Source organism: Dermacentor albipictus, chromosome 3 (genome assembly GCF_038994185.2).
Source record: "Dermacentor albipictus isolate Rhodes 1998 colony chromosome 3, USDA_Dalb.pri_finalv2, whole genome shotgun sequence".
In the NCBI taxonomy this organism is placed as follows: domain Eukaryota; kingdom Metazoa; phylum Arthropoda; class Arachnida; order Ixodida; family Ixodidae; genus Dermacentor; species Dermacentor albipictus.
The window spans coordinates 73,909,638-73,934,297 of record NC_091823.1 but is presented as its reverse complement, the minus strand read 5'-3'; the positions used below and the strand labels follow the sequence as shown (position 1 = coordinate 73,934,297).

The following is a 24,660-nucleotide window of genomic DNA, read 5'->3' as shown; positions in this document are numbered from 1 at the left end:
CCTGTTTGTGATCTATTACAGTACGCGAAGCCAATTTCAGTGTCTAAGCATTTTATTTATTTGTTATGTTTGCCTTATCTGAAAAACAAAGTGCCGTTACCCTAGCAACGGAGATGTGAAGGTTACTGCGGACGCAGCGCCCATGGAAGCACGCGGCTGCTGTCAGGATTGGGGGCTCAATCCCGTCGCTCGTGATCCGTTGTCAAGACTGGAGTCGGGCATGAATTAGAAGGTAGCTGGCCCATGCCGACGTCCAACTTATCCACGCTGAGGACGTTGTTGAAGGGAAGGACTGCTTCTCATCGAGAACGAGGAATATGGGTTTATTTACAATATTTATATCAGTCTAACATGACTGTTTGAGGAAGAGTGGCAGTCCAACATGACTGCTCAAGAGAAGTGTCAGTCGAACATGACTGCTCAAGAGAAATGTGTCGAGCACCCGCACAACAGCAGTTTTTAAACACTCGGTCCTCGGGCGATACAAGGCGGCTAACGTTCGTTTCGTCAACGCAACCTAGCCGCCTCCCGCAGGACGGCCTACGCACACAAAGGCGCACATATTCCAATGTTCGGAGCCGACGTCAGCGGGGCCCCGTAGCACTCGGAGCCGTTCCGGGTAGCGCGTTGGGGAGTTTGGGAACAATAGTTGGCCCGCCGAGCTCATTCCGTCACAAAGTCGATTTAGTCACGCTGTGGCTAGAAGTTGGCGACGAATCTCCCGGTATCTTGCCCTCATAGTCGTAAGCGGGCGGCAATCCGGCACTGCAGGTGGCCATTCTTAACACTGCCAAATGTGAATGAGCACTGTACAACCATAAGGCGAAGAAAAGCGTGTTCTGCGCCACTTACCTTCACAGTTTATGCCTCTCTCCGACGGGCGTTCTTGACCGCCTCCTGGCCCTGCAGATGTCTGCGTACACGTCTTGGAGTACCACATGCAGCGTTGGGTACTTTAGCAATTTCAGAGGCACACCAACCTTCCTTTCGGTCACTAATATTTGTGGAGACCTGTCGCCATTACTTTCGCCTGACAATAAAGCGTACAGACCATCCCCTTATTGAGACAATAAATCATAGAAATGGCGCACATGTACACGCGACAATGCGACACTGCAGCGGAATTGTCCCCGGGAACAGGTTTTGGCCAGTAGATGCTGAGTATCATCCATGCCTGCTACCCATTCCAGAGGTCTCAACCAAAGTGCCGGACATCTCTCGTTAACGTGACCTACCAGAAGTTGCTGTGAAATAATTAGCAGCGTGTCATATCTACCGTACCTACCATTCAGACTTACGCAGATGAAACGTGTCAAAATAAAAGTTCAGCTTCCGCGTTCTACAAACCACTTACGAGAGAAAAGATAATGGTCATATTATCAAACTTCACTTCTTCTATGACAGCCGCACTTTACGCCATCATGTCTGCCTTGACCTTCATTTGCTCACTCCCGCGTCCTCTCAAATGGGTCATCGCGAGAGACTCTCAAGCGTCTCTCTTGAGCATTAACTTCGCTAGCATGAACCTAAATGATCATGATGTAGCGTATGAAGCGCAGAAGATATGTGCAAAGGCGACCGACTTTCACCGTGAAATCTTATTTCACTATATTCCTAGTCACTGTGTCATTTAGGCAACAGAGTCGCTAACAGTTCAGCATGCGCGGCACACACTGAAAATGAGACATATCTAACACCAGACTCGCAAAGCGACGCACGCGACAGCTTACGTTGGAAGTTGAAAGAAAGTTGGTCTGAAAACGGTAATCGAAATCCCGTTTTATGTCGGGTTGATCCAGAAATACAATGCAATATTCCATTAACAGTCAGCGGTTGTGTCGAAACAGTAATAATTCAAGTAATACAGTTGTGTTGTTCTTTCTAAACGAACAGACTTTCGCTTTCAAATACACAGATTACGACTAGCTATAGGCACTGCCCTACACCGGGCACTGCGCAGATAAATGTTTTTTCCGGGCGAAATAGGCCGAGCCGAAAGTGTGATGAACTCTTACTCGTAATCAGAAGAAAATGTTGAGGACGTCTAGTGCCCTGCATTATTCATGCTCCACATAAAAAAAAGTAATAAGAGAGAAATTGCACTCTCTGGACGAAAAGCCACTTTCAAAGGAAAAAATAATGGGGCCATATCAAACAATCGAACTATAAAAGCATGCAGTTCTGGCCTTTAAAATAATTGTTGGAACCGTCAAGAATTGCGTATGATTTCTAGAGCGATATAATATGTTCTGCAGGATTTATGTTCTGCGGAAATACAACTGGTGCCGCAGTCTAAGGTTTCTGCGAAATATTGCTTGATATTGATCTTCGGTAACATATGGTGCGACCTTGTTTATGCTGTATTATAGTTGGTGCTTCCTTGAAATACAAGGGAACTGCAAGTGTGGTCTGTGATCTGTGGGGACGCTCGACTCCGCGTGGCTCCCGCGTCTCTTGTAATCCGGCTTCTCCCCGTAGCTAAGCGCCGGCGGCGTACGGTGCGCTTGCAGCACATTACGAGAGATGGCGCGAATGTTGAGCTGCTAATAGGGTGCGGCGGAGGGGGGCGCGCGCATCGAGGCACCCTAGCTGCTAACGCCACCCAACGGCGGGGTTGCTCGGGCGCAAAAGGGAGAAGGCTGTTCCTCTTGGGCTTGAGATTACCGAGCGGTGCGGATGTTCCGCGCGTGCGCCGACCCGCTTCGCGGAACACCGGAACGGACGAACACGATCGTTCGAACAGGCCACCGGTCGCATGACCGTACACGCGAATGACCACGCGTTGGTGTCCAGCATGGGGCGAACATACCCACAAGTTCCGTAGACTGTCACGCCACCCCGCGGCCACCGGCCAATTTTTTTTCAAAGAGTATTGGAGCAACCGCAGGCGCGCGGCGATAGCGCATTTGCTTGCTTTCTTCACTTTGTTTTTACGCATCCTTTGTGCACGATCGTATATGATGTCTGCCGCAACGCACCAACAGAGCTGTGGCAATATGAAGTCAGTCTTCACTCGTCCCCACGCCCCCCAAAGATGCGACAAATAAGAAATAATGGGTTGTCACGTTGCGGATTGGCCAGCCAGTCACACCACCGATGAAAGTGCAATGCGCATTTTGTCGGCCGTGACTTCTTCTGAAGCCACGTAGTTGAGAAAGCGAAAGCTTTTTTGCTTGTGTACATTACTTTATTAGTTTTTCCAGGAAGAATCGATGCGTTAGAAAAATAGAGCTTGCGACATTGTATTGCAGCACCGCGAATAACGACGTGGCTTTGATCCCGAGTATATGTAGTACGTGGGCGAACGTCGGAAGCATTTGCTCAGGTTTCGCCTGCATCAACTCGTAGTGTGCGGTTGCCATGGTGTTTCGCTTCGCCAGAAACGCACGTTTTCGTTCTCGCTGCACCCCGTGCGTCAGCACGCGACCAAGCTTTGCAGCTACAGTGGCCCTGAAAGCAAGATTCGTACAACATAAAACACAGACATTGAATTCGCGACGTGAGCGCAGAAAGCTTGTCGTAACTCTTCCTCACTCGAACGATAATACGACTGCACCAGCGAAAAATAAAGCAACCGGCATGGCTTCCTTTACATCTGCATGCGCTAGCACAGCAACGTTCCATAAAGGCGTCTGAAAAACCGCAGTTGTTATAAGCTTAGTGATATCCTTCCTCTAATTATCGAATATAAATACCTGATCATAACAACTCAATACGTGAAAGGAGTTCAAGGATATCACAGAATAGTAAAATTGCTCTTTGTCACGAAACAGCAGTGCGTGAAAGGTAGGTTTTGCGGGCCGTCGCGATTAGCACGAGGAAAAAGGTAAAAGACAAGCTAATGCACCTTGATAGAACCTTCCCGGTTACAAATAAATTCTAGCCCGAGCGGCTTCTGCGGGACATGTGACGTCTTCAGGCGAAGCACTTGGACAGCGACAGACCATGCGCTGCAGGCCTTTATGCCGCAAGAAATAATGCGCTTGACGTTCATGACTTCTTCCCCTCCAATGAAGCACCGTATCCGCGTTTCTGAAGCTTCTATGTTACGCATGATGTCACTTAGCGATAGTAATTGCGAAAAAGGTAGAGCCATCTTGAAACGCTAAGCCGAATTCTAGCTGAGGTGAAGGACGCACACGTGCTCAGGGGTTCCTGTACTCTCTGTGGGCGCCATGGATGGATGGATGAATGTTATGAGCGTCCCCTTTGGAACGGGGCGGTGTGTTGCGCCACCAAGCTCTTTCTATTATACTGCCTAATGTCCTAGCTACCTAGGTTAAAAAAGAAGAAAAAAGAAAAAAAAACACTATGAACCCCCACAACCAAATTTTCTGAACCCCTATTGCGAACTTTGCTTTTGTACGACTCCGTTTTTTGTCGTTTCCCTACTTTTCTTCCACCAATCTTCCAATCGCCTCTTACTAATCTCGATTGCGGACATGTTTACTTCTCCACTGCTGTCGCTGAACCCAAGGGTTTCAAGGAGGCCAGTGGTGCCTAGATCGACCGCTGGACAGAAGTCTTCATATTCTAATAAAACATTCTCCATAGTTTCCCTATAGCTTAAGTTTTACCGCAGCAAACACATGCTTCTTCTTCCTTCTTATAGCTCGCAAAATAGGTGCGTGATCTAAGGCATCCCGATCTCGCTTCGAAAAGTAATGAGCTTCCCTTTGAGTTATCATGAATTGTTTCTTTCCTGATTTCGTTTTTTCCTCTCATGTAGTTACTCATGGCAGGTTTCTTTTCCATTGCCGCCGCCCATGAGATTATTTCAGCCTTTCTGACTTGCCACTTGACGTTCTTTGTTGCTGTGTTGCTCACCCTACAAGCGGCATACCCTACAGGCGGCATACTTGCTGGTAAGCCGTCCTACTTCTGTTCCTTCACTGGAATCAATATTTTTCCCGTACAAATACCTCGACACTCTCCCAGCCCATTTACTTTCTTCCATATTCCTCAGTAGTTCTTCATAATCAAGTTTACTGTGAGCTTCCCTCACTTCAAAACTAGTCCAGCCCATATCACCCTGCACAGCTTCATTTGTATTCTTCCGACGCAGGGCGCGTCGGCGCGAGCGACATTGTCGGCGTGCAAGTTATGGTCATTGCGTGGACATTTCCTTGGCGCGGCCATTGCAGCATGTCCTCTTGTTCGCGAAGCACGCGTTGATGTTAGACAGTGTGAAATGTTTCGCCGGAGTATGTGGTGATTTAAGGTTTGGGGGAATGTGAGGACGCTCGATTGATGTTTTCCCCGCATGGCACTTGCGTTTCCTGTATTATGGCTTCTCCCCGTTGCTAAGCGCCGGCGGCGGACTGTGTGTTTTTATTTTTTCAGCAAATTACGAGAGATGGCGCGAGTTTTGCACTGCTAAAGCTACCTAACAACGCACCACCATTCGCATGACTGCATACGCGAATGATTAGGCCATTGGTGTCCAGCACGGGGCTCCAGTCGGACTTCCTCGATTTGTCGCGCGCCCATCGGCACGTTTTATGGATAGCAACTCCGCTAGCAGGCAGTGGTGTATGAAAGGTGCAATACATGCCCTTGTGATTGTCAGCACTACTGTTTGGTCGTTCCTTTGTCCCAAGATTCATGGGTGAGACCCGACATATCTTAATTGACATTATACATGCTGCGCAAGTTCTGCGTGTTGTGACGTACAATTAATTTTCTGTACTTTTAATTTTCTGTGGACTATGCGTCAGCACGTTCCTGCTTTTTGCTTACATTCTACTTTATTATTCCATCTCGTTCGACTGTTTGTTCGAGCCAGTCTATCTTTACTATGTATGCTCTTTTCCTAAGAGAGAAGGAGTAGCGGGCATATCACTCATGTTGCCAACCTCTCCTGGACACACATAAAAATGCGGACAGACAGACGGACGGACGGATTGACAGATGGATAGATAGACAGATTTCATTTCGCGTCAATAAAAGCCATCGCAGGGATCGTAGAATAGCCGTCAGGTTGCAGAGCGTTTGTAAGCACGTGTCCACAAGGACTGAAGCACCTCACGCGTATACACAGGGACATGTCAGTACGGGAGCATGCGTACGCGCTCTTGTCGGAACGCGGCTTCCTTAGTTCACAATGTGCTCCACGTGTAACGAAGAGCCAAATAAATATTGCACAGCAGGAAGACTCCTTTTACAGGGACGAATACAGGGAACATCAAAACGTTTGTTGTTGGAATTTCGAAGCGCCCTACGCTGTCTGTGTTTCTCTTTTTAATTATGAAAGTAATTAAGGCAACACGTAAACATGGCTGTTGGCCACTCCAGTAACAGCACACGATAAAGGACCCCGAGCGTACTATGGAACGTTTCGGTGAGGGGGGGGGGGGGGGGGTGATCACAGAAAAGAAAGAAATATGGGAGCTTAGGGAGGAGGGGAAACAAAGCCACGTACTAACAAGAGCAAGCGAAGGCGGCATTAAATTCTCTCATGCTTACATGCCGGGACCGTTCATGGTGTTGAACTTGGCGATACATGAAGACGGAAGATTGTACAACCCGATTTATTAATTTTGTAGGCCTGTAGAAATAAAGTAACTGTTAATGCGTGTGCAGCCGTCAGGCTAACAATATCTACGAGTAACCCGCCCAGGATGTAGCGCTCAGGGGGTTGCAGTTTGACATTGGAAGTGGACGGAGGGCGGGGGGGGGGGGGGGGTTGCTGAGCTGAGATGGCAAATAATTATTCGTCAAAGAAGCGAGAAAGCGCCGGGAGCCTTTCGCTGAGTGCAACAGTGACAGTGTGCGCTGACTACTGAAAAAATATATATATATAGAATGGAAATTTATAGGAGAGGGCCCTTACCAAAGCTTAATGACATAGGGTGGTTTAGAACATGGAGTTAAAATGAAGTATACATCACAGGCGTCGCCCCTGAGAGGTACATAAAATGTTTCGCAGGCACACCCACTTGACGCTCGTTGTAACTGCTGTAGAAATACAGTCGAAAAACTTTATAATGAAGCACTTGATACGTCCAAACTCATTCGTTATACAGGTCGCTTCGTTGTAAAGGTCGCGCGCCGTACCGTTCGTAGTAGAACATTTTATGCAAGTCCAGCAAAAAAAAAAAAGCTTTATTTAATATCAACTGAAGAGATACCTTGTGAATTAACTCGCTAATTTTCTTCTGGACACTTCATCCAGCGAAATGTGCGACTGCGGGCGACGCCGCGGCATCTAGGTTCACGGCATGCTTAGCAGTGAATTCCCGGAATGAAGCAAGGTACAGCTGCAGAGCGTCGAATGCCGCTAGTACACCTGCCTTTTTAAAAATTTCGGTTAGTCTACAGGCTCACTGCTGCCTGCGTCGACCTTCGCTTTCGTCCCGTCCTCGATGGCTTTGAAAATAGGGTTCACCCTGGTGGCGCCACTGGCTAAGTGTTATGCGCTGCACGGGTCCACTAGTTAAGACACGCTGTTTATGACGCCCGAGGAAAGTAACCGCTAGGCGTCGATAAAAGTATCGGAGAGGTGCGCCTGCCTATAAACTTTCGCACACGGCGCAGCTGCACAGTTGTATCTGCGCAGTTGATGCCTCATATTTGCATTCGTTCTTCCTGTTTGCCTTATGTTAAAATATGCAGAAACAATTTTTCTTTATACCTTGATCTGAGAAATAAAGTGCCGTTATTCTAGCAACAAAGAGGTGAAGGTTACTGCGGACGCAGCAGCGCACGTGGAAGCACGCGGCTGCAAAAAGAACAGCTGGTGCATAACAAGCGAGAGAGAGAGAGAGAGAAATGTAACTGCAGTATTAGATATAAGAAAAAAAAAACTAGTGCTTACTCTCCTTGATAGGTGAACAGAGCTTCGAAATGTGCAAATTCACTCTGACGCCAGTTTACAGGCGGCCTGTAGGGACATGGGACGCGGACGGGGACGAGGGCGGGGACGAGGGGGGAGAACGATTCCTAACCGCGTTACACACTGGAGATTTAAAAGCTTGATGAAAGTTAGCACACGTGGCGCGCAATCTCTGCGGAAAATCCACGGGCTGAAGTGTCCTTGGTCGGTGAAGTGAGCCACTGTCACTGACTATATATATATATATATATATATATATATATATATATATATATATATATATCCCGTCATTGCGCCGTCAACAAGGCCGTAAATGAAGCTCTTATTTTAGTCGCAGTTTTTATTCAGCTCTTTATTCGCGCTGCAGCCTTTACATGTACTCCCACGCCGTAGTTTTCAGCTCTGATTTCATGCCACCGCCGCTCAGCACAGCGTGAATGGGACGTCTGTTTCGTAATTAGCGAAAAACAAAATAAACATAGGCGGATAGTATATACGACGACGAAAACGGAGTCAAAACAAGCGTCATTTGAGCACCGGCGCTGCACTTTCGGCGAGTTTTATCTTTTGTGCACTACGAACAATCCGATATGCCGATTGTTTTTTTAATTATTTTTGCGGTTTTATTGCTGGATTTAGCGCTTGTTGCAGCTTCGGGCATTGAATGCCGCACGGATTAGCACTGCGCTGCGTGAACACCTTGCGCCATATAATTTCGGCAGAAGTTAAATAACTGGGAATCCGTGTTTCAACGCCTGTCCCACCGTTTCCAGGAATTATTGAGCTCATTGTACGAAACAGCTCGTAAATTACATACCAGTCGTCGATCACGCTGACGTCGCTAATTATATTGAAATATTCTTTCTGAAGACATTAGCATATTAAATGACCCGCCATTAATTCATGCTTTTGGGAATGGAGGAACTATTTCCTATAGTTTTAGAGCTTTAGTAACGAACACAACCATCCAGCGTTCTGGCCCTCAAGCCATCCTTACACACGGAAGCACAACGTCAAGTGTGTGTGTTCACTTTTTAGCGACAGAGTGAGGAAACAGAAACAGACGATATGTATACGTTTGGCGGTCAATCTCGCTTAATTAGGAAAATGTGCAACGAGCGAGGGTTGGACATTTTCTTTCAACTTTATTCCTTTTTTAAACCGATTTTAAGGCGAAAGCCTTAATTGTGGCTCATAACCCCGATGGTCTGGAAAACGCGGCGTGCGGTATACAGAAAGTCACGTGAGCTCGCCTCGCACAGACACACGCGCTCGTGCCACTGCTCGCGCGTTCATCGTCGTCTTCTTCCACAGCTGGCTCTGCATGATGCCGCTCATCAGGCAAAAAAAAAAAAAAAATCGAAGTTGATCAGATAGAGTTAATTCGGGCACTCGAGCCCACAACCTTCGGTGGGAGTCAAACCGTCCAGCTTGTGTGGGAGTCGAACCCACGATCTTTGTTCTTAAGGCGGAGTTAATTAAGGCACTCGAACTCACGACCGTTGGTGAGAAAAAACAAGTAATAAAAAGTAACAACGCGTTCGAATGAGAATGTCATGTAATTTAATGAATGTCGCTTGTGCGCGCAGGCTTTCGCCTTCACCCTCTTCGGCATATGCTAACGTGACTGTCAATTTTATTTTTTCTCTATGATTTAAGGGGAGTAGCCGGGAGCTTTTTCTTTCAACCACCAGTTAGGGCCCATTTAACTCTACTGCTTACAGGATACCAACATGGCATGCTTTCGTCGATCTAGCATACTGCACTATGGATCCAGTATCTAAAATGTTCTTACTCCCGTGTGCTAAAGTCCCGAATCCCCACCTCCAACTTCAAATTACAGTTGTTGTTTTTTCTTAGCCAGCAACGCGGTTCTTCTGCGTGCTTAGATCTACATGAACAACAAAGAACTGAAACTGCGATGTCAAGTTTTAGACGTGATGAACGTTTGCTGGTTTACACGCAGGTGTGATACTTTATGGTACTGTTGCCTAGCGACAGCCGCGCTCGTCCAAGATGCACAGCTGTAGTGTAGTGCTTGGTATTACACCACAGTGTGGCGCGCGATAGTCAAATTAGCATATATACATATATATATATATATATATATATATATATATATATATATATATATATATATATATATATATATATATATAATTACTATACGCGCGTTGAGTAAGTATGCTTTGCCATTGACGACATGCAGCTAGGGACAATGTGCTTACGCAACTCCTAAGTTGATTTCCGGCGCAATCGCATCGACTGGCCAAGCCTCAAATTATACACAACATCGAGAAGCGCCAACCTATATGCTTCGTGCTAGACAAGTGCGATCTCGGCTCCGAGGCAACAGCAGTTTGATGGGGCGTCAGCTGTACTCTAGAGCTAGACGCGATAATTTGGACAGGAAATTCGTTCCGTTGCTGTGCGATAATACGACTTCGTGGCTATTCACCTCAGCCGGATTTGCAATCAAGGCATGATTGAATCACGTGCAAGAAAGAAAAAAAAACTGGCACATCATGTGGGAATTGATGTTATGCGTAGCAGTGTGCGGGGAGCCTACCAAGCTACCGAAACGACCATGAAGAGCACCGAGATGTAGGTGGCTGTTTCATGACCTACATAAGACGCATGTCATGACCTATTCATGTCATGACTTATTCATGTCGCGATCTTTTTTAGCAAAACGTCGTTTTATATGCATTCAAGCACAAAAGTAACTGGAACGCCAATGCATTCCTCCGCAAAGTTCGGAAATTAATACCTCGAAACTGGTGTCATATTGAGAATTCGTTCAAAGTGGATCCGCATTTCGAACTCCATGGCTAGAATTCGTAAATTGCAATATGGGCCATAAGATAATTAGCTGAAAAGTTAATTCGTGAATTTTTGTTAATTAGTGGATTATGCATTTCAATTTTTTGTGCAAGTAGTGTCCGCCGCTTCAAGTAGACCACCCCATTAACTAAAGTTTTACTATATATATATATATATATATATATATATATATATATATATATATATATATATATATATATATATATATATATATCAGAATAGGTTTTACTGTGATGATTAGAAAGATTACAGGGTGTTAATACAGAAGGAGGTTCCGAAGTCAAAGACTACGATGGGACCTCCTTTCCAAACTAAACATAATAAAGCACAGATTACAGCAGTTGCAACAAATCGTGAACAAGGAATAATTTCGATTTATAGCATATGTAGCATAATTAAATAATTAAATGTACATAACTAAGAAGCATATAAAAGAGCCCTGTAACATAATCTCGTCAACTGCTGTAAATTAACAGTATAAATGTCATGACGTATTCATAGCATAATTGGCGAACTCGAATACATATGCACAACAAGGACGGTAAACAGCAATATATAACATATCATGGCATCAGAATAAAAATTAAATAAATTACCAAAATTAGCATGTATTTTGGGAAAAATAAAGTTCGTATTAATTGAAAACCTAGTAGCATAGGGATTTATTTCAGAATACTGGGCTATCAAGTTATGGCATCGCGTGTAATTGATTTGTCGGAACAAAAAAATACTGAGGCTATATTTAGCGAGTTTTGCGACTGAAAGAATGTGATTAGTTTGTAAGAGATATGCGGCGTAGTGGTTGTATGGGCTAAATGTAATTATCGTAGTAGCATGATTCTGTAGGATTTGCAATAAGCTCAAATGGGTTACGTAGGCGTTTACCCAGCAAGTAATACAGTAGTTAATTAGAGAATGATTAAATTAAAGTATAAGGATAGTAATGTTTGATGGTTAAACATGCTTTTTGTTTTTAGAAGCACCCTAATTTCGTAGGTAATCTTCTGTTTTTCCTTAGATATTTGTTCAATAAATTTAAGATTTCTGTCATGTTCTGCACCAAGATAATTACAGGATAAACTTGCAGGGATAGGACTGGCGCCAACAAAAATAGGAGAAACGGAGTGAAGGGTGCATTGGTGGGACGTGAATACAACAAATTTTGTTTTTGATGGGTCTATCTCATGCTGGTTTGTAAGGCACCACTCCAGCAGGCTGTACATATCGTCATTCAGGTTAGATATTAGAGTTGTAAGACATTTATCAAAGTTGATGTATCCTTTGCATAACTATACATTTCGAAGAAGAAAGGCAGTTAGGCAAGTCATTCACTTACATTACAAATAACAGCGGACTCCGTATGGAACCCTGGGGCACGCCCATATCAGTAAACGTAATTTTAGAATAAACGCCTGAAATGGTTACTACCTGCATTCTGTCTGTTCAGTAATTTTCTACTAACAGTGATATAACAGTGAATAGGAATTACCGGCTAATTCGGTAATTCCTATAGAGTAATGTTTAGGAAGTACTATATTATGATTGATTTTTTTCTTCAAACTTAAGTCCACAAACACAGAAGCTGCATAAATATACGTCATCGGTGGCAAATTTTAGTTGATCGATTAGCGCAGTAAGAGGAAGCTCAGTCGAGTAACCCTGGCGAAAGCCGTATTGGAATGGTAAGAGAAGGTAAATTTTTTTTGCTAATTAGTTAAGCGTTTTTCAATAAGCTTTTCAATTAGTTTGCTAAAGAAAGGTACTACACAGATGGGGCAATAATTGGAGGATAAAGGGCGGTCCCCTTTCTTAAAAAATCCCAGTGATCTATTAAAGCCCATTATCTGACATAGAGAACGCTGGAATATTCTGCTACGACCCTTTTGAAAATACCGAACACTATCGCCTAAGGCGAGTATCTTTCCACGACTTGTTTGCAATACGTATCATGGTTTGTCGCAGGCGCTTTGTTTTGAGATTGCAATTTGTGTCAACGTACGTGTAACACGTATCACTGCGACTCATGCTTTTTTCTCACCTTCGGTGATCGATTGTACGTACTCTTACGATTGTACGCGCCACTTACGATTTCAGACTGGATATGAACAAAGCAGACTTTACAGGGTGTTTGCCAAAGAGTTGTACACCATCATTTATTCCCTATTTCCCGCAGGACTTCCGAACACGTGAGGTATTGGAAAACAAGATAATGAGTCATCACAAATGGAGCAATCACAATGTGCTGTTTACCTTAGCACAGCACGGAGATGACAGAGATGCGACACAGAGTACTGACCAGTAGGTCGTGCTACAGACGGGTAGTCTTCATTGCTTTAGCGGAGGTAATCTGAAAGGCTGGCAACAGCGAGCAGCAACTTCCGCCAGTCGTGAAATCCGGTGTGGCTTTCTTTTTCAAGCTGTTTTGTTTTCGCGGCAACGTTGATTTATTTGTCCCTCTTGTAACCACCTGTTGATATAACAAGATCGAGTGCCTGAACATCACGTTTAGATGCTTTATTCAGAGTTGGTGAACGCTAAAGATGACTCTGAGGAAGAAATTTACGACGTGAGTATGAGGTCGGCAGCTCTGTGTTCTCCACGAAGTGTACTACCTGTGCCGTGCGTCAAGGGCAGGTGTGCCTTCCTGCAGCTGTTTGTTTGCACAGTTGTTTCCCGTTGAGTATCCTCCTTGAACAAGCATTTCGTGTTCGGCACCCGCCATGAAAGTTCGCGCAGCGAAACTTTTATGGCGTACTTTCATGAATTGCGCGAACGTGCGCAATTGGCGCGGGACAGAGCTGGAGTTATCCATTTGTATACTTTGATGTTGCGACGTCAACGACGGCATCTGACATGTTTACCTCATGTCAACTCTGCGCTTTATTTGCTCGCGGCTGCTGTCGTATCGGAAAATGCACTGGCCACGAACGTAGGACCACTTTCCCAAATAGTCGCCGGCATACCCCACCTTGCCCCGTTGCATTTTTCAGAGCTATACTCGTTTGCGGTTCTGAATAGGCTCTAGGCAGGTTCTGTGCGCGCTTATCAAAAAAGTGTAGGCACTGGATAAACTTAACACTCGTATTGTCCTAACAGCCCGCTCATTCGTTCAGCTATGGGCTTTGCTTCCGATTGTGGCAACGGTATGGCTGAAAAAGGAACGCAATCACCCATGCCGTGGAAAAGTTTCGTCGCGCTGTGCACTATCTTTTGTATGCTTGGATCGTGCTGGAAAATACCCATTCCGGAAGGGTCGCGTGCCCCAGTCTTACCAGCGAGCAATATTGCTAACCGATCTGTAGGGTATACTTTATCGTCTACCGTTGCAGTACGACCTACGAAATGGTGAGTTTTGCTGGGTCATTCAGGTTCGCTTTTAGCATGTCTGCAGAAAGCGTAAAAGTGTCATACGTGACAGCTCGCGAATTTCGGCCGACAATAATCGTTTTTGGCAACAATTAGCTTAATGCCCCGTAAGTACTTTAACGTGGCGATTGTAACGCCTGCCGCAACGGCGCCCTCACTTTCCGTTTCTGTTAGATCCCGGTAGTTCGTGCCTAGTCAGCAGCGAAAGCGATCATTTGTTTGTTTGTGCGTGCCTGCCAGTTGTCGGCGCAGGCGCTCCGTGCCCGAAGCCGGTGTCTGTGACTCACGCTTCTCGAGTCGCGTACACGCTGTCATATCGCGCAACGCACAAAGAAAAAAAAAAACAGCACGCCAAGACTGAGAAGAAGCCGCGTTAGCGACGCGTGTGCCAGTTAACGGCGGAGAGCGGGTGAGGGGAGAGGAGATTGCCGCGGTACCACGTGACGCGATTTCTACATAACGACCCAGCGGGTGGCTGGGCGGCTGCTTTGCGCGACTCGGAATCACATTCGCGTGATCGTGTTGTCATGGAGGTAAACGGAGACGTCGAACGGGATGAACGAACCGTCAGTGAAGTTTTCCTGAGGCTGAGTGATGTTAGCCACAATTCGTCTGTGAGTTTTGTTTTCCACCTGCACGAATTTATCGCAGTGATCTTGTCTGGCGAGTTCTCAGTATCACTGAGCCCGTCCAGTACAGGTGGCAGAGCTCAGAATGGCATGACAGTTGACCTGATGTATCCTTTCATTTCTTTTTTATGGCAAAGAGAATTTGTCATGGGCGATCCTTATGTTTCATATTGAGATTCTGCTGCAACAATTAAGGATTTGTATTATATTGATTTTGTCTCTGTTAAGGATGTTGCTGTTCGATGTGATAATCCTTGTGAACTCTGCACTGTCATTTATTTAAATTATGCAAGCATTCGACTGCAGGTCCATTCAGCTGACTCCACATTTTATCGCCGTTCCTACCACTTAAGGTTGTCTGAAATTTTTTGTCCAACCAACGCGTTAAATATAACATATTTGAAACAAAAGGTGGCACGGTGGGATCCTAAAATTTTATTTGCAACTACATGTGTGTAAATCATACCTTGTCATTTAAGTTGCATATGGCAGTTTTTAATTGAAATGTGAATTTGTGTGTGTGTGTGACTGCTGGAGAGTAAGCAAAGATATGTCATTGGTTCAATTTGGTGCTATCATCTTCATTTGTTAAAGCAGTACTGAAACATATTTTCAAAGTTGAAGAAACTTTACGAGGTGTTTCTCACACATAAAACTATGGCACTTAACAAGCATGCATTTTGGGAAACACTTAAGGACCTAGTTTCTCGAACACTATCATGATGTCATGAAACAGTAAAATTTGCTAACACTGTGTAGCACTAAGGCCAGTTACAATGACATTACTCATTGAAAAAAGAAACAAGTACTGTTTGCACTTTTCTTGGTGTGTTTGTTTCTGGCAGCTGCAGTCACATCGCAGGAACAGAGCAAGCCTCTGTATCATGAAATTATGATGAATCCACCTCTAAGCAACCGAAACTGGCAGATAGAAACAAGTATGATAGTAAATTCTTTTAGGATGCTATAGCACTTACCATTATATTTTCGAGAGTTTAGATGGCTCGGGACTTTCATTTAAGGAAAAAGAAAAGTGACAATGTCAGTACTTGTTTAATATGTAGGTTTCTAAAGGCAACACCAAATGTGCAACTCCAGATCCAGTTCACTGTCACTTGGAACGACAGAAAGCTGAGCTAGTTGGTAAGGATTCATTATGCAAAAGGTGAGACTTGCAGACAGGATACAAGAGAAGTGCGTTCGTGTTGTCCACTTCTTTTGTGTCCTGTCTGCACGCCTCACCTTTTTGCATAATGAATCACTGTCACTGTTGGGAAACCAGTTATGTTGTGAGTGCTGCACTATAGGCTGGCACTCTAGACTTGGGGAACAAAGGCAGCAGGTTGGTTAGCTTGATTAGTTTACTAGTAAACCTTTCTGCCGATGTGTGCAGTAAGTTTAAGGATGCTCAGTTCCATGTAAGACAATATCAACAGAAAGTAAAAAATGTACATCTTAAAAGATATGCGTAATATGTATACTACAGGCCAGCGCTCTTGACTTGTGGAACAGGAACAGCAGGATGGCTAGCTCAGTTAGTTTACTAGGAAACCTTTCGTTGCATTTATGTGCAATAGCTTGAAAAGCAACCAGTTGTACACAAATAATGTGTGCAAATGTATACATATACTATTATGGTACGGGTTGTCACATGTACAAATCTTGTGCTATGCTACCCCCCATGCAGTGCTGTTTGGCAGTGCAGATGAAGTGCAAATAAATAACAAAAGTTATTATCATGTGAGATGGGCTCACACAATCCATTCATGATAAAACAGAATGGAAGTTCAAGAGCAAAAAGAAACACACACATACACATGCACACATATATATATATATATATATATATATATATATATATATATATATATAGGAGGAAGAGCATACTTGATAAAGCTGCAAGAATGTTTGCTTTCATATAGAGCGCTAACAAAGTGTTACTTAATGGAATGCAAAATACTGAGTAAAATGCAGTAAATCATGAATGTGTAATTCATTCATATTTGAATACTTTAAAAGGAAAACAATTGAAGAAAATCTAATGTTACTATCACATTCCTTGCATTTAATTCAGCGTTATTTAATTAAATTTAGTATTCAACTACAAACATTTTGTTTACGTATATGAATGTCTTCAAAAAAGAAAAGAATCTTCGTATGCTTTCTACATGTATACATAATTCTTGTATTTAATGTTATGCATGTTTTTCTTTTTTAAATAAGTGTTCCACTGGCATATAATCTCATCAAGGAGCTAGACAACTGACTATTTTTTTGTAATCCTATAAATGCTCTCAGGGCAACAGCAATCTTGGCTAACTGTGGCTGATAAACGCCACCTGTTGTATGGAGCTTTCAGTGTTTTGTTCTTCCCACTGAAAGCTATTTTTGGAAAACCTTAAGTGCCCCACATGCATGGCAAATAGCGCACATGAATTGGATATTGAATATCTTTATTGAGCTTTGCTTCGTGAGGTTGGGAAATACTAGTGTGTAAGATGTGGCCAAGCACATCGCTTTGCAGCCTGAGCTTTGCGCACATAGGCATTCTAATTCTTACCTGTTGAGTGAAAGCTCTCTTTCAAAAACATGAAGCTTATTCCAATTCAACTGCCATCTTGCCCAGTTCACACCTGCCAAATGAATGAATGAATTAATTAATTATATTGATAGTTGTCACTAGGCTAGGAAGGAGAATCTATCGCTCCTGAGGCACACAGGTTGCTTACTTAGCTTCATCCCCGGAGATTGTGCATTTCATGCCTGCACCTGCATGCCTGCACCTGCATGCAGTGGCATAATAAATAAGTGGTGTGTTGAAAATTCCTCAGTGTTGCGTGGGCCAATTTAACTCTGTGTGTGTGTGTGTGTGTGTTTTTTTTTTTTTTTACTGTGTCACCAGGTTGCTGTCCAAAACACCCCATTTTTAGCAAGAAGTTGCAAAGTGATAATGACGACTTTCTCATAATCTTTTTTTTAGGTTTAAATTGTTCCTAGATGTCTTCCGTATCATACTTAAAGCTATAGCTTTAATTCAACTGCTGTGTTAGCAAGTCAACAACAGCCAGAATGAGAAAATGCTGAACAACCCCCGAATTTCTAAAATGGTACCGGATTTCAAGGTTGTGTTTTGTCTAGAAAAGCAGCTTCGATGCACTGAAATGGCTCACTAATAAACTCTTCGCTATGCGTCTAGAAATAGTAACAAATGAAGGCTCATGTATCAGTTGTATATATCAACTGTATGTATCATATACAGTTGGAGTGAGGTATTGAAGTTTGCCAAAGTCCTTTGAGGAATCTCGCCATGGTACTTCACTGGCTATTTATGTCACTAAATAGGTAGATAAGGTTCCACAATGGCAAAGTTGTCATTACGGCGACTAAAAAGTCACTAAATTGAGTGAATTTCGCACTAAGTTATCAGTGTTTTGGCATCATTTACGAGCAACAAATATCAATTTGGCGAGCAACAAAACATTTTCTGGATCTTTTTTACTGTGAAAAACAATTAGCATAGCATCTTTGGTGATAATGTTTTCGCACTGCACTAGCCAGCATTGTATATTAACTGCTTACTTGAATTTTTTTATTGTTATTATCACTCACTGCATTTTGTCCTGCTTTCTGCTATTTGCATTTTTTACCCACTCCCCTCTATAATTCCTTTGTCCTTGAGGGGAAATGCATAAATAGAAATAAAATAAGTTGTCATGGTAGGGGCTTGAGTTTTCACAATCATGAGACATTCACTTGACTATGAGTTGCTAAAGCCTTGCTGATAGCTGTAGTTGTAGAGCATTAAAGGGTTGTAACTATTTGAGCTCATTTCATTATGGAGCTGGAAGCTGTTGGTTCTCTGATACTATTGCAGTTATTGGTGACAAATTTTTCTATTGTCATCTTATAGATGCCACCTTGAACTGTCATCATCATCAGGAATGGACTGTTTCTAGAAGCACAGCAAACAGCTTCATAACTTCAAACAATGTGGCTGAATTGTCAGAGACAGGCCGATAGAAAGCCCTTTAATATCAGCCTTTGTTGAGCTTTCTTCTTTTGCTTTTCCAAATGTGTAGTAGTTGATTGGATGTTCACATTTTGCATTTGCCTAACTATTGCTGTTGTGCTCTTGGAGATATTAACTGAAGATTTGTTTTGCATGCACCATGCTTGCAGGGGACACCCCTTGGCCGCTCAGATGGAGATAAGGAAAGTGAAACAAGTCCACTCTGTCCAGACCGACAACATGAGGTGGAAGGAGCCTCCGTGACATCGCTCTCAGAGCATGAACCAACCACGTAGGTGCATAGCACAATCACTTTTATGTTCAATTAACCCTCTCCACACAAAACAAATGAATAATATTGCACCAAACTTATCGAAAGTGTTTTCTTCAGCTTAGTTAGTTTTTTGCACTTATTTTGTGGTATATGTGTGCAATGATTCTCTTGCGAATGAAAGACCGGTTTTAAATTCATTCTGCTATTCTACCCAGCACCTCTACCAGATGTCACATAGTAGTGACGGTGAAGAAAGCAGCAAAACTGGGAATGACAAAACTAGCACTTAATTGGGCGAACTTGTGCCCTCAAAAACACAGTCACAGTCAGCGTTTGACAACACAGTCAGCGTTCGTAAAAAATTTGATCAGCGGGTCAAGTGCGTCGGCTTTTATACATCAGTCATTGAAAGTTCCAGAGTAATCGCTGGTGCTCGCGTGTCTTCCAAAAAGTTCTACACCATTAGCGTCGTGCATACATAAAATCAGATTACACAAGGTTCGGTGACAACAGACAGCAAAAATAACCATCATTAGAGAAACTTCCAATACGTGCGGGTGCGTCCCGCGCTGAGCGATAACATTTGTTAGACTGAAAAGCAGTCATCCGAAAAAGACAAAACAAGTACACATGTCAGTATCCATGCTGTGATATTCAATATTCTTTTTTTACTTGTAATATGTCAAATGCCAGTTGCTGCAATTTTTCTAATGGCCATTAAAAGCCTATTCCTGTTTTCTTACAGTGCTGTAGGGACGTGTTTGTCATATGGTATCCAGTTTGATTTTTCCTGCTCTCCTCTGGTTGATGTATTGCTTGTAATATGTGATAATTATCCAAATAAAGGGCTATAGTTTTTTCTCTTTAAGCCTTACTTCTGGGATGCTGGGACTTGCTGCAAAACGGGTGGTAGCTACTCCAAAATGAATTTTTTCCGGCTACAATGCCTGCTACAAAACACTCTTGGCCATTCCCCCCACTGCATTCTATACTCTGCTGCAATGTGTGTGTCACTGTCGTAAGTCGCTAGAAGGAGTGTGACTTTGTTTTTGTGACAAAGCTGTCCGTGGTGGTCTTTAGGTGGGGACAGAGTTAACAAGTTTCCCTTTGAAAAAGCTACAATTTCCATGCATTGAGATTTGTTACTCACCATAGTCACTCTGGTTAGAAAGAACAAATTGTAATGAGAGGATTTAGAGAGAGAGAGCAAGAGAGAGAGAGAGACGACTTTATTTACAGCTTAACAAGGTCGTTAAATTAGCTTGCCGGTGAGCCGAAGGGTGGCGGCCAATTGCTTGTCATGACTGTCTCGGCGCAGTTAGTTACTTCTGCCTGAATCTGGTAGCAAGTCGACGACAGGAGTGACACCCATGTCTCGTGGGAGGTAGTTGGCAGTATTGACTGTGGAGGAGAGTTTTCCTCGCATTCCCAAAGAATGTGATTTTGGGTAGCCGATGGGGGCTGGGGAAAGAATCGCTTTGGATTTAACTCCAGATCATAGCCTGTTCGCCTGTTAGTTCTGTATGCGGGTTTACTTATGTTTTGCTGCTCTCTGTATAATAATTAGTAATTTTGCTATACAGTTAAACCTCAATACAGAGAAGTAGGTAAAATCGGTCATTTGCTTCGTTATACGTATCAAAATTTCGTTGCATTGAAATTAAACCTTTTGTGCAAATAAGTGCAGTCACCGGTCAATTTTTCTTGCTAGGAAAGGAGCCGCAATATTTTCCAAATTATCAGGCAATAGAAAAAAGCAATTTGAATTAGAAAACAATTTGGTTTTGTGAATTCGGGTGTCGGCGACGAATGATACGGTTTCATGCCACGTTGACAATATCTTCACATCAGCAGTACGAATTAGGAAAGCCAGCCAAGCTTTTTTTGTGCACTCCACCCCCGCACCTGATAGCGTCACCCGCACTGGGACCATGCTATCATGAAAAGCTAGCGCCTTCATGATAGCGAGTCACCGAAGCTCAAGATTACGCAACCTCTAATACTAAAATGCGGGAAAACGGCTAACCTGATGCCACGCCGTGTCGGTGTGCCCAATCTTTGCAGACGTGGCAGATTACCTCTAAATCAGGGTGCGCGGCTGCATATGCCCTCAGCGCTTACAGCCATACGCAGCCAAGACACGGCCAAGAGGCACACGCGCCAGAAATCGCCAGAAATCACGCAGCGCCAACTTACCCCCCACCTTTAGCGCGCGCTTGATCACGTTACTGTGAGTGAGCTCCCCTCTCCTTCTTTCCCATTGCTCCACTGGAAAGCGGCACTCGTAAGGCCACCATCTTTTTTGTCTCACCCTCACAAGCTTTCACCTGCACCTAAAGCCCAAAGTGCAAGGGGCGGTATAGGATCCTATCGCACTTGGATTTTGTACAGAACATGATGCGTCTCCACTTCGGCAGTCTTCTTGCTGGGCTTAGTACAATTAGAGAAGTGCATTTGCAAGCAGTCACTTGTAATTCAATCATTTGACCATCTGCGTCCTCCGAAGTTTCTGTTTATTGTCTCTGTATTCCTTTGGGGCTGAAGCGAAGTTTCGTTATATTAAAGTCACCTACAAACATACCTTGTGTTGAGGTTCTAAATACATGGTGCACTATGGACAAAAGGTTAAGAAAATTTAAATACTTTGTTATATTGAGAATTTCATTATATTGCAGTTCGTTATATTGAGGTTTAACTGTAAGTGGTAATCCCTTCCTGCAGGAAGTGCAGGATTAAGGGGTCCACCTCCCGGCTGATATTGCTTCGAAAACTGTGCTGCCATACGATTGTCATATAGCGATGAAGACGACGATTGCAGAAGCACAGTATGCAAGTGAGCAGTGGCACAGCAGAGCAGTATAAAGAGAATTATGTTCATTGGCATGCATGTTTGTGTTGGTACTCTGTGAACTGCCAAATATGCATCATTGGTCCACCAAGAATGTGGAATTTCATGTTGCAACCTTCATCATTCCCTCCATACTCCTTCATACTCTTCACAATGTCACAAGCTTCTTTTTTTCAATTCATAAAGAGAAGATTGACACTGAAGCTTTATTCCATAGTTAATATAGCCAGAGATATTCCGCTGATTCGAAAGCATCGAAACAAACGGCAATATACACAGATGCGATGGTCAGCAGTTACATTTACCATGGTGTATATTACACACAACCCATTGTGACGGCTCACTGACTGAGGAATTTTGCTGCTGAGCATGAAGGCACTGGTCTGGGCTTTAAGTCACAGTGGCGGTATAGCAAAAGTGCTCATGTACTGAGACTTTAGTACATGTAGGGTTGCTACCTGGATGATTTCCCACCAACACGGGGTTTTTGTCTCCACGGTGTCAGCTGCCGGCTCCTCCCCACGCTGGCATGCCAATTGTCAGTTTTTTGGTTCTTCTTAAATTGGTACATGCATCACAAGAGCTCTGTTTGGCCTTCACACATAGCAAACGACTGAATTGAAGCACGCAGATTTATTCAGAATTCCTTGAAAACTGTTCACTGTCGTCAAACTGTAGTGTTACTCGAAGTTACAAGACATAGTGGTCTTTCCTTCCACTTTTATTTTCTCTCCTGCGCTATCTCCATGAATTCAAATGCAACTTCTGCTACTTTTCTATGCATCTTCTTGGTGGAACCCACTGTTGGTGCTTATTGCGTCAGCTGGCACGACCAGTTTTGGCCATGTGGGCCATATGGACACATATGTTTAGTTCTGCCCTCATACATCCCTGGGCTACGGAAATGATGGTCAGCAGGTCTTTTACTGCTGGTCTTTTTAAGAATTTTATATGCGCACTAAATTTTATATAAAGCGTTTCAATAAACTTATAGCAAGCAAAGTTTGTGCTGAACTTATCACAACTTTATTTTGTTTCTGTTTTTGTATGCAGAACTTATCTTTTAAAAAATTGAGACAAAATTCTGAAATTATAAAGTTGCAACATTGCAGGTGTGAATTCATGTTGGTAATTTTCACAAGATTTCAAAATGTTACCATGTCATAAAACTCTAAGGCTCTTTAAGCATTCAAGCAATAAAAAAGGATATTAGAAGAATTGAATTAGTAACATAGAAGCAGTACTGTTCCCAAAATTTGTGACTTGTAAAAATAACCTTCTTTCTTTTTTTTGGAGAAAGGTGCAATAAACTAAGGAGAGTGCAAGACTGCACATTTCAAGCTACAGAACCAGGTAGCTTTCTTCTGAAGTAGCATTGAAGGATTGATTTTGACAGGAAAGCAAGCTGGCAAGGTGCTCTTTAAAACGAAACCAAGATGACCTGTCTCTGATAAATGGGTTTGGAATGGCAAACAGCATAAAATGGGTCATTTTCAGTGCCCTCATAAGCAAAACTGAGCATATTGAAATATAGATATGGCATTTTCTTTCTCAATGACATGTTGTTTTGACCTAGTTTCTTTTGCCATTAGATGCACCATAATATGCAAGTAAAAATAACAAATGAAAAATAGATTTAATTTGTTTTTGTTTTTCAAGCTCTTTCATGAAGGAATCCTAAAACACTCTTATAACTACTAGTCGTAGAATGGCCTCACAAGTAAAAGATGTCATCCCAAGAATCTCGTGGCAGAAAATTTTTTTTTTGAATCTTTCAATTCTAAGTGGAGTTGTTGCACCGATACCTAGCTTTCTCTCTCTTTTCGTTTCTGCTAGTGCACTGGAAGCTGCACAGCAGAGAAACCGAGAGGGCAAAGCCCCGGCCAAAAGTTCAGGTTTGCAAGTGCAAAAGGGCTCGTCACAGCACCCTGTGGCGACCACAGTAGACTGCGCCATGCAGCATACTGCTGCCATGTCGGAGGCCATGCGCAGCTGATGCAACTACACACAGTGCAAAGATGAAATGGGTTGTCGCTCATTTTGAGATTCCAGGCATCTATATTTTTCATTTATTTAGCTCAAAGTTAGCAATTATGTATTACTGAGTATCCATTTGCGATCACGAAATCAGCCAATAGCATTGGTGGGCCAGGTGCTTTCGATGACGCTGCACGAGGACATTGCAGAAGTGAGAGCAAGCAATTTTTTGCCGTTTTTGACACAAGATTGTACGTTCTCTCCTGCATGCAGTGCAGCAATATTTGGTCCACATGTTCACAGCAGCCCCTACGACAGGTCGGCAACATTTTCTCACTATGTTGAAAAATTGCGTCAGGGTCCCTTTAAACACCCAACAGGTTCAGTCATTTCATAGGTCGAAAGTGTTGAAGCTTCACCTGCTCCTTTTTTTTGTTTCCTTCACAGCAACTGCCAAACAATGATGCACCTGCTCAAGGGGAACATTGGTACGGGTGTACTAGCCATGCCTAGTGCTTTGGCAAATGCAGGAATCCTTGTGAGTTGCTTTCCTACTCTCTTCGAGATGGGGTACTAGCTCCCAGACTTTGTTTTAATTGACTGCTCCGAACGCAGTTGTGCCCGTAACATGCGCAGTTATGTCCAAGCTGGGCCATCTTGCCTCTTACATATCCTTTCAAGTGGTTCTTTTGCTGTTGAAATCTTTGACTCCCATTTCGTTCCATTTACAGGCTGTATGTATGCATTGTGAGGTGTCTACTTACAGAAGCCATTTGCTTTCAAAAGCGTGGTTTGCCAAAGCCTAGCAAGTGTGAAGGTTGAGCAGGTAGACATTAGGTAGTACGTTTACTGTAAATCTCATCATTCCTGAGATGCTTG

General features: G+C 43.4%; 1 protein-coding gene across 4 annotated transcripts in view; it reads left to right on the top strand.

Annotated features, from left to right (window-relative positions):
• Nucleotides 1–24,660, top strand: part of LOC135900635 (proton-coupled amino acid transporter 1-like) — an 83,116-nt gene that overhangs the window by 35,618 nt on the left and 22,838 nt on the right. For 2 of the 4 annotated variants that reach the window (XM_065430119.1, XM_065430118.1), the window contains exons 2-3: nucleotides 18,853–18,974; nucleotides 24,229–24,319. In XM_065430119.1, the coding sequence (XP_065286191.1) occupies nucleotides 18,853–18,974; nucleotides 24,229–24,319 (213 nt within the window). Of the gene's footprint in view, nucleotides 1–13,061; nucleotides 13,245–14,492; nucleotides 14,659–18,852; nucleotides 18,975–24,228; nucleotides 24,320–24,660 lie in introns of those variants that run through there. The other 2 variants (XM_065430117.1, XM_065430116.2) reach the window with 2 other exon arrangements.